This window comes from Amblyomma mixtum, chromosome 8 (genome assembly GCF_055824585.1).
Source record: "Amblyomma mixtum isolate Tamu chromosome 8, ASM5582458v1, whole genome shotgun sequence".
Classification (NCBI taxonomy): domain Eukaryota; kingdom Metazoa; phylum Arthropoda; class Arachnida; order Ixodida; family Ixodidae; genus Amblyomma; species Amblyomma mixtum.
Window position 1 is genome coordinate 2,938,546 of NC_143019.1, and position 11,010 is coordinate 2,949,555.

Consider the following 11,010-nt stretch of genomic DNA (forward strand, 5'->3'; position numbering starts at 1 on the left):
GGCACTGGTGGCGTCACATGTAATTGAGTACTAATTATCAAGTGATGACAAATCACTAATTAATAGTTAATTACTGATTAATGCCTGAATACTAATTAACTGCTAATTAATCTTACGCTTCGCCTTTAGGAGTGGAACGCGACAGCGTGTTGTAGCGCTGCCAGGGAGTCCACGGAACGCCACCACCCGTTCGGCGCGATGCCTTGCCGTTTCAACGCAACGGTTTTTGAGGAAAGGAAATGGCGCAGTAAATCTCTGTCATCTCGGTGGACACCTGAACCGCACCGTAGAGGAACGGAGGAAGTGGGAGTGAAAGAAGAAAGACGAAGATGGCCCGTAATGAAGAAAATGAAAATTGTATTTGAGGAAAGAAAATTACGCAGTAACTGTCTCACATATCTCGGTGGACACCCGTCAAAATTCAGAGGGGGGGGGGGGTGCACTTTTCTGACCTAAAGTGTGGTCACTGATGTGTGGTTAAGATGTTAAGCTTCGCCTCTAAGAGTGGAACGCGAGAGCGTCTTGCAACGCTGCCAGGGAGTCCATAGAACGCCATCGCCCATTCTGTTCTACGCCTCGCTCGTCGGTAAATTGGTTTTTGAGGAAAGGAAATGTATTTCTCTCTCATATCTCGGTGGACACCTAAACCTCGCCGGAAGGGAAGGGAGGAGGATGGCAGTGAGCGAAGACACCGTATTCACTAGACGTGCCTTTGTTCATTCCAAACCATCGAGCTGGCATGGCGGAGTGGATAGCACGCTCGTCTCGCACTCCGAAGACCGGGGTTCGATTCCCGAGCTCGACCAATGTCTTACCAGGTTTTATTTATTTATATGGCCTGACTAGAGAAGTTAAGTAGGCTAATTGGGTAATTAAGCAATTAACTAAGCTCAGTCCCACTTACTTGGAGCATCACTATATATGGTCCCTTCAATTGGTTGCATGGTTACTAGCCAAAGTACAATTGGCCCCGTTTCAAATTGGCGCACTGTGACGTCACGACCGTTTCGACCAACTGAAAAGCGTGACATTCTCTGTCGACAACTGCTGCTTACAACGATGAGACATTAAAGGCTTTCGCCTTAATATATGTATATATCTGCGCTAGGACGGAAAGGTGCACCAAAAGTAGAGACAGTGGCGCGCGTCTTCCCTCCGCTCCGAAGTCATTCGCGGCCACTTCCCGCGCGGCAAAGAAACAAAAATAAAGTCGAGCCCCCTCGATCTCTGCCTCAATGCTTGATTCAGTGAAAACCCATCCTAAATGCGATAAGCAGGTCAGCAGAGCTTCATATAATACCCTGGTCGAGGTTTTCGGCGCCCTGTATGTTACGTGAGCGCTTGTAATTTGGGCGCCTACTGGGCACCGCAACTCAGGAAACGTAGGAGGCGCATCACTATAGCATCACGAAGCAATAGACTAGAAACTACCGCTAGTCCCCCGCGTGACATGTGACACCATGTGACAAGGCCATGTATGGAACTAATCTCCCGTGATCCTCCATGAGTGTCACGTGATGCTCCGACGGTGGCGTCGCAGGCCGCTCGGTCTTTGTTCGCGTATGAAGGCGGGTGGACGTCGCCGTGCGGGTCGCCCTGCTGCGTATTCTCGATCTGTGAAACCGACATCAGTGGACGTGAGTGCTTTTCTATTCAATTCCTTGCTATACGCGATGTATTTACGACTCTGTGTCGGAAATCCGGCCTACTGCAAACAAATCATTCGGGTTTAAAAGGATTTGGCTCGTAGAAGCGCTGTGTTGCCCACAGTCACGGTTGCTCCTACCCTCGCCACCTTTGAAAGCTCGCCGGTGTCGGGGTGCTCTTCGCAAGAGTCCGTTGCGCCGCTGAGGGAAGTGGCGGCAGCTCGGTTCCTTCTCCTGTGTAGCTTCTGCTGCTCTGATCATGGCTCTCACACACTGCTTTCACCCATCTTTGCGAGAGGCCTTCCCGGCGCTCGCCCTTCACTGCGCGTGCGCGCTATCGCGCATCCCTCCTCAGTGGCTTCCTTGCTTCGCAGCGGCCATCGCGCGTGCCGGACTGCGCACGCGCTGTGTCGTCCATGCGGCCTCCCCACCGTGTGGCGGCCATATTGCGCGCCCTTGTGCTGCCGCTTGGCGCGCGGACCATGCGAGGTCTGCGCAGTTCGCGCGCTGTGCGATGGTGCGCCTCTTCGCGCGCTTCTGTGTGCGCGTCCGCTTTATTGAGCTTTATCCGTTCTCATGTCTCTGTATGTGACCTCCTCCGCTCCCGTTCATCGCTTCAGGTTCGGAGCAGAGCAACCCTCGAGCGCCTTCCTGTTTAGTTTGTAGGGTTTAGCGTACCAAAGTCACTTAGGCATGATTTGGACAACTTGGGGTTCTTTAACATGCACTGACATCGCACATTTCATGGGCATCGAGCATTTGGCCCCCTTCGAAATGCGACCGCTGCGGCCGGTATCCAACCCGCGTCTTCAGGGTCAGCAGCCGAGCACCATAACCACAGCCACCGTGGCGGCTTAGCCGACGCGTGTTACCATCACTTGTATGATAGTCGGACACAATTCAAGAACGAAGTGGCCTTCCCCCATCAAAAGAACTCCTTCCATCCGGTGGCGTCGGCTGATTGTCATGACCCTGCTAGTGTGACAAAGCAGGGAGCGGTAGTTGAAAGGGGATAATCCCTTCCCTCTATGGTCGGGGATAGACCTCTCTCTCCATTGTAGAGCCGCTCCCTGCGTTGTCACGCTAGCAGGGTCATGAGAATCAGCTGGTGCCGTTGGTTGGAAGGGGTCCTTTGCCGGGGAAAAGCCGCTTCATTCTTGAGTTGTACCCGACTATAGCATACAAGGTCTGCGTCCAAATTTGCGCATTTGTAAGGAGTGCCGTCAGATGTAGGCATATGCGTCAGAGACAGGCGCGAGTGTGCTATGCTTGACAACTCGTTCATTTCATAGAGGTGATGGACTGTGGAACGGAAGCGGTGGTGGCAGTCCCGAGGGCACCGTGTCCATTTATTTGCCAACCGTGGTTTCAGAAACCACGGTGAAGTCTCTTGGCAGCCTGCCGCTCTGATGTAACCGAATGCATGGCGTACTAACCTTGCAGCACAAGTCTGTTTCTTTATATTAGGAGGCCGTACCATGATGGCTGCTTTACTAAAGCGCTGAGTCCCATACATTATGCCTCCTTTTGTTGTAGCAATCTTCAAGAAGGTGATGGTGCCATTGAGGTATTGGTAGTTTTTACAGCCTAGAGGGCCGAGGTGAGCACGAGTTTGTTTTCAGATTTCACGATAAACTAGCGCTCGTTCGCCGATGGTGGTAACCTAGCGTTGGTAAACTAGGTAACATGGTGGTAACGTAGACATGAAAAAAAAATATGCAATATAATCGCTGTTTATGCACTCGTTGTCTGTTGAGGCAGGCTGCCTTCTAAGTTGTAGTGAATCAAAACGACAAAGCAGCGATATACCGCAGTTTTTTAATGCTTCGCGTAGCTTATACCATAGTCCTTTAATACTTTTTTTCTCCTGATACGCACCTTTGACGTCATAGTTATCGTCCGGCTGATGAAAAATAGAAACTGCAGGATAGGAAAATTCTATTATAAATTATTTGATGGTCATGGGTGAATACTGCGTGTTAACAACCCATGAATGCTAATGCCGTACGCATGACTGCAGAGAAGAAAAATTTCCAGGAGTGCACGTAAGCCTGCTTATTATAGGTCTAGTAATGCGAATGCATTCCTCTTACTGCTGCTGATTATGTTGCTGCGTGTTCGTTTCCTTATGTCTTTGCCGTTTCTAGGTTGTGTTTTCACTCTAACTTCGGTTCCACCACATCTGAAGACGTGGGTACCTTGCTTGAGCGTCTAGTGAGCGTACCAAAGTACTAATTAAGTAGTTAATTTATTGGATTAACTAATTTATTCACTAATTCGATCTACCGCAAGGTACCCCTACACCGTTAGGGGCAGTTTGTGATAGATCGCATTATAGATCCCTTCCGCGCAAGTACTCCTTTTCTTTCATAGATCGCGGGAAGTCTTCATGCCACTACTGGCGCAGTGATGCAGCGGTTAAGCGATGCGCCACTGCCCTGCAAGTGGCCGTTTCAAACACAGTTACCGATTTGACTCTCGAGACCCGGGTTGGTCTTCCCGAGCTCGCGTAAGGCTCGTTTTTGCGCAGTAAAGAACGTCTTAGGAGCAATGCAAAGAGGGAAAGCAGCCGGTGAGAACCAAGGTGACTGCAGATCTCTCGAAGGGCGGAGGGGAGAGTGTGCTAGAAAATCTAGCCACCCTGTATACGCAATGCCTTGCGACCTCTAGCGTACCAAGTGCTTGGAAGAACGTTATTATTATTATCTTAATTTACAAGAGAGGATAAGACAAGGACTTGAAACATAAGGACAACGCAGCGAGCTGTTGAAAGGAAAAAAGAAGGTGCTACATTAAGAGAGAGAAAAAGGGCAGAGATGGTCAGGGAACAAACGCGGGACTGTCATCCTAATAGAAATCAAGAGGAAGAAATGGGCTTGGGCAGGACATGTATGAGATAACCGATGGTCCTTAAGGGTAACGGAGTGGTTTCCAATAGAAGGCAAGCGTAGCAGGGGGCGCCAGAAAGTTAGGTGGGCGGATGAGATTAAGTTTGCGGGGATACGGTGGCCGCAACTGGCGAAGGACAGGGTTAATTGGTTCATGGTGACAAAGCGCAAAAGACGAAGAACAAGAGTAAGAAAGACACAGGACAGGCACGGAGGGCTTTATGTACCGATACCTTCGATGACGTCATCATGCGGCCCCCACTTGGCGTTGTGCGCTGCGAAGAATCTTGAAGGCCTTCGCGATTTTAATCGGCGATTCCGTCACCATTTCAAATGCTAGCCCAAAAGGACTTCGCATGCTTTAGCTGCAGGTTTCACACAATCGACAATTTTAAGCTCATCGATTTCTAAAACATATGCAGTTGCCCTTTAAGGTAGAAATTTTATTTATGTGCACGTAGGGCTTTGTTCACCACGCGGCAAAATGCGCACAAGGGAATACGCGTTAAATCTGAGTGGGCTACAGTTTAGTAATTAACTGTGCAATTCGCTATAACGTTGCGCAACTAGATCTTCAATTTAACTTCCATTTAACGCTTCGCTCTTGCGGTTTTCGTAGGAAATATCGATAAAGATACTGAGAGGACACGTTCAGAAAGCTGGAGATTTGAGATTGCCAATCTGCTTGACAAGCGTTTTTCTTCTTGTGTGCAGTTCCGTGTCACGAACAAGCCGTCTGCCATGGAGAGGACGCCACGGAAAGCGACTGAAGTTGCAGATATGCTCGTTCTTCACAGCACAGTCCAGGTTGTTCCTCCTCAGCTGCGTCTTTCCTGCACTCGTAGCGGCCCGAGAGGTATCTGCCAGTTGCTAGGGCACCTAGAAGCCTGCAACGCCGTCCTCTGGCACTTGGGCCTCCAGCTGCGAGAGGATGAAGCCAACGTTGGTGACTTGCGACTGGTGGCGCTGGAGTCGTTCCCGCATGAACATGACTCGCAAGTGATTCATTCCGCACGCATTGCCAGTGATCTCCTGCATTGGTTGTTCACGCAGCATGGATGCCTCGTGTATGTCGAGCTGACCTGCAACGTCACCAGATGTGTGCATCTCATGCAGGCCCTGACACACAGCCGCGGTGTGAAAAAGCTGCTTGTCCGCTGCTGCGAGGCAATTGTCAGCAGCATGGAAGACGTCATGGATGAACGGGTGCTCGAACTCATCAATTCAATGACGCAGATCGAGGAGCTGCTCTTTGTCAAGTGTCGCAAGACATTTTATTTGTATGTCAACACATTTTCTGTCGGCTGCGCGGTGGCCAGACTAGTAACCATTGACGTGGCCCACTTGGAACTGATTCCGAAGACGGTTGTCGAATTCATCGCACAGCTCACCCAGAACAACACCGTGGCTAGTCTCTCTGTTTCGGAAAACTTCTTCTGGCTGGATTGTTTCGCCGATTACTTGAAGAATAACTCGACGCTCAAGAGAATTGCTCTCATATCAAAAGTTGCGACAAAGACGGCGATTTTACGAAACCTTGTCAGTGCCATCTCTACAATGACAATGTTGCAGGAACTGACTGTCGTGGCAGGGTACTACGGGGCTGAAGATATCGACATTTTCGCTCAAGTGGTCGCCCAGAACAGAACCCTACGGAGACTGAGCTTGACTTGGATAACGGAACCGCTGGAAGACCAATATGCATTCTGTCCTAGAAATCTGGAAGGCTTCCAGCAAAAAACAGTGAGGTCGTGGCTGCCTGCATTGAAAAAGAACTCAGTCCTTGAGACGCTGATCATCGACTTTATCGACTTCCAAGAGACAGACATTCACGCGTTTTTCCGTGCCTTGATGCACAATACCACCCTCACTCGGGTCACCGTTCTCAACCTTCCCTCGCCTTGTGACCTGAAGGAAATTTGCCGGACGATTCGAGAGTGTGGTCTCGCGCAAAGGGTGGCCATCAAGAACCACTATGTGGATTACATCACATGCAGGGATATTCCCGACTGCCCTGAAGTTACTGCCGTATCTTATGATACACTGAACGGGAAAAGCGATTTTTGCGCTACGTTAGACATCCTAGGGTCCTGCAGGCACCTTAGGTCAGCCTTCTTGATGATAGATTCATGGTACTTGAACGAAGGAGTTCATTCCTACTTGACTGCATTTATAGCAGGGGCTGTCAGCCTTAAAGAACTGTGGCTTCAACTGGCGGGGTATTTTCCCGATGGAGCAGATCCAATTCATTACGTAGCTCAAAGTGCAGTGGTCAAAGCGATTTCGTTGAACACCAACCTCAACGCTGTCACGCTGAAAAACCTAGATTTTTCCGACGCCGACTGCGCATTACTCGCTGAATCCATAGCTCGCAGTCCACATCTCCATCACATGGAAGTAGATTGTGAAAACAGCACCAATGTTCACTTCTTGCAGCGCCTGGCACCAGTTGTCGCCGGTAGTTACAACCTCCTTCGAGTCCGAGTGCCATATTGTGACGAAGCCAAGCAAGAACACTTCACAGTGCAGGAGATTACGAGACGCAACTCCAGCCTCCTCATCCGGGCAACCAGCTTCGTGCTGGGCGACAAGAGAAGCCACTGCGTGCGTGCCCTGGAGTTTGTGTCCGATCATCCGAAGCTCGTAGAAATGGTTGCAGACGAGGCGGCCGTGAAGTGTGACGAAGCAAAAGCAATGATAAAACGGGCGCTGCACAGCATCGCTGACATGAATGGCTTCTTTAGGGCGGCCTGCGTTGTGAAGTGCAGGGTCAAGTGCTGCGCCCGCCGCGACGGCCAGATGCAGCTGGACGAACTGAATGACGATTGCTGGTTGCACGTGAGGAAGTACATCATGGTGGCGGACGTCCAGGAACCGTCGCTTCAGCATCCCTAATTCAGAGTTCAAAGTCCGTAGAAACGTACCAGAGTTCTTCTACTGCTTTTGCATTAGTTTCTGATGTCTGAACAAATATACTGTACTGCTGTCTTGATTCCCTCGCACAAAGCCAGTTGCGGGGCCGAAATTAAAGCGTGTTTCATATCGGGCCGTTGTCACTTTCTGAAACTAGCGGCTAAAATGCGAACACTTGTTAGCGACAAGTGGCCAATGACTTCATTGGCCCCTAGAATTTGCCAGAACACGCTGCTTCAGAATGGCGTCCACTAGTGCAACTAATGCAACAGTGTATTTTTTTTTTCGCTGCACAGAAAATGAAATTCTCATCGTATTATACAAGCCACATTTCATAACCTCGTCCTTGAAGGAAAGTGTCAGGTCTAAGACGTCTGTAACGCATGCTGTAATGTCACTACCTGCGAGAGCTTCTGTAGAGACAACGCAAAACTTCAGGTAGCGTACTCGTAGATAAGAGGGCAGCAGAACTCTCTTAACGCGATAACACTAAAGGGGTCGTGTCGCAGAAAATCCGGCGTCGTCGTCGGTGTCGTTAACCGTGAGGGAATCCACGAAAAATCCTCGAAGACCTAGGAGGCAGATGGGCCACCTAGTTTTCCTAACCTTGTGGCGTCATCGCAACCTCTCTACCAGAGTGTGAGCGAACTGCGCGCCGTGTCAGGTGGTAGATAATGGTCGGTCACGAGAGGTTGCTCGGGAAGAGCAACCCGAGTCTCTCGAGGCCCGCAAGTGGCAGCAGCTGCCATCGCAGGGCAGTGGCGCATCGCTTCACCACTGCGACAAGAGTGGTATGAGGACTCCCAGGGATCTATCCATGTATATAAAGTGGAGAATGACGAATTGCCCATATATGGGCATTAACGCTGTCGCGTCGAACCCTCCAGGCGGAGCTTAGGTGTCCCCTTTAATTTTGTTTTTCTTTCTTGCTACTGATGTATGGAGTCTTCTTGGCTATGCGCCCAGATATTTTGTGAAGGACGGATAGAGTGATGGGTTTAGTTGTGGACATATAGATGGACGGGCTGGTTGTGGACGGATAGATGAATGGATGTGTTGGTTGTGGACGGATGGATGGGTTGGTCTTGGATGGACGGATAGATGGATGGACGGGTTCGTTGTGGACGGATGATTGGATGATTTGGTTGTGTACGGATAGATGGATGGACGGGTTCGTTGTGGGCGGATGGTTGGATGGGTTGGTTAATGGGACGACGGACGGACGGATGGATAGAATTCACCCGCGACGCTATAGAGGCGTTTTCATTCCCCACCCAATTCATTAGGGCACTAGATAAGCACAACCTAAACGCACGTCCACGCTGTGCTTTCAGTCTTTTCTTCAGAGCCAAACCTCCAAGGCTAAGAATTCACCATCCTTTTCTTACACCTCCTTACATCTTACATCCTTACATCTAAACTGCTTTCTTTTAGGCATTTCCGCAGCGCTTTACCATTGTATTAGGAACGCTCTGAGAATACGTGCGCGCCCTAAAACAGGACGCGAACACGGGTGCGAAATCAAGTCTATTTTGAGTGAATCCAACCGAGAAAGCGAATATCGAACTTACTGATATTTGCATTCTTTCAATTTCGCAAAACTAAATGCGGACACTAAGCGAAGTTATAACTGCGGTATGATTTCAAACATTTTCTTACTGGCCTAAGGTCCTCTGGCAGCGAACGTGTGGCGAATAATGGTGACAATAATTACTTCAGATATTTTCAATGCGAAAGTATTATATGGTGCGTCGGCAACGAAACCAGGCGCGGGCTTTTGCGAGCAGCAGTGGTCACAAAAAAAATTACCGACAATTACGTTACTTCCTAATGCGAAATTTGAGCGCAGCAAATAACCTGTTTCACCTTTTCGATAGATTGAGGCAAAGAAATCGAGCAACACATGTATGCGCTATCACAGAATTTTTTTTTAATTTTTCACACGTATTCCTTTAACAAAGACTCCACTAACAGTTCTTGACAGTCATGAAGGAAGCTTTGTGGTCGGAGAAATAGACTGATATATGTTCGACTTGGTACACCAATGCTTGATTCTCAAAGACGAGATCTATACAAGTGCCTCGCGAGGTTGTCACAGCCGTGGGACGCGTTACGAGCGAGAGGAACGGGATGTTATCCCGCATAAGTGTTAGGAAATTGCTGTTTGTCTTTATGTCAACATTAAAGTCCCCCACTACTAACATCGGTGTGGATCGATGGATGGTTAATGCGAGTTGCAGGAAGTGCACGACGTCTTTCGTGATTGTAGTTCAGAATGGCGCAAAAGACAAACACACAGGAAAAAAGGGGATGACACAACTTTGTGTGTCATCCCCTTTTTTCCTGTGTGTGTGTCTTTTGCGCCATTCTGAACTACAATCATGAACCAACTAGCCCCAAAGCAAGTTCTTCTGCAACGTCTTTCGTGAGTGCGGTAGGGGCGAAGTAGGCACCTACTACCAGCAAGCCGTTGGGCAACTTTGCGGCGCACAGTTCGCCAACTTCATGTGACGTGCCAAACATTTCGACTGGTATTGCAGAGAGACCTGTGCGCAAGTAGATAGCGACTCCCGCCGCTCTGTTGTGGTCTCTGCGAGCACCACAGCAGTATAGGAAATCTATGATTTCGAGAGGCTCTTCGGGATCCATCCAGGTTTCAGCAAAGCAAAGTACAGAGGAATGGCGCAGAATGTGATCGTGGTGTACGTCCTTGGCATGTGCGGCAAGGGAGCGTACGTTAAGAATGTGGTTGTGAATGATGAATCAAGTGCTGCCAGCGAATGACGCGTCCATTGGCTGTCTGCGTGTGTTATTGATGTGTGGTTAACATGTTAAGCTTCGCCTGTAAGAGTGGAACGCGACAGCGTCTTGCAACGCTGCCAGGGAGTCCACAGAACGCCATCGCCAATTCGGCTGTACGCCTTGCTGGACGGTAAATTTATTTTTTGAGGAAAGGAAATGTATCTCTCTCGCATATCTGGGTGGACACCTGCACCTCGCCGTAAGGGGAAGGGGGAAGATGGGAGTGAACGAAGACGCCGTATTAGCTAGACGCGCCTTTGTTCATTCCAAACCATTCAGCTGGCATTACGGAGTGGCTAGCGTGCTCGTATCGCACTCCGGAGACCCTGGTTCGATTCCCCAACTCGACCAATTTCGTTCTCGGTTTTATTGATTTATGCGGTCTAACTAGAAAGGTTAATTAGGCTATTTCATATTTATATTATTGTATTTCTATCCATCGTGTTCTGTCATTAACCTGTGAATTGTTGGAACTGTCTAGGATGTTCGACACAACGTATATGAAACGAGCAACGTCTTACTGAGTGGGGAAGTGCGTGGTGGTGGAGGGAACGCGGCTTCGTACTTATCTGTTTTTTTTTCAGCAGCGTCTCCTTCCGCGGACGCTGTTGTCGCTGCGGCGCGCGTCTTTGTTTTCTTTTCTTCTGACCTCTTCATTCTCCTCTATATTAATTAGGCTAATTGATTAATTAAGCAATTAACTAAACTCAGTCCAACTTAGTTGCAGCATCACTATACGATCCCTTTGATTGGTTGCATGG

The 11,010-nt window shown here is 49.2% G+C and overlaps 1 protein-coding gene across 1 annotated transcript; it reads left to right on the forward strand.

The window, feature by feature from the left end:
- The first annotated feature begins 1,517 nt into the window (after positions 1–1,517).
- Positions 1,518–7,581, forward strand: LOC149331158 (uncharacterized). Its single transcript, XM_089555405.1, has 2 exons — positions 1,518–1,637; positions 5,249–7,581. Exons 1-2 carry the CDS (start codon positions 1,518–1,520, stop codon positions 7,427–7,429), a joined length of 2,301 nt encoding a protein of 766 aa, XP_089411531.1. The 3' UTR covers positions 7,430–7,581.
- Positions 7,582–11,010: the final 3,429 nt, after the last annotated feature.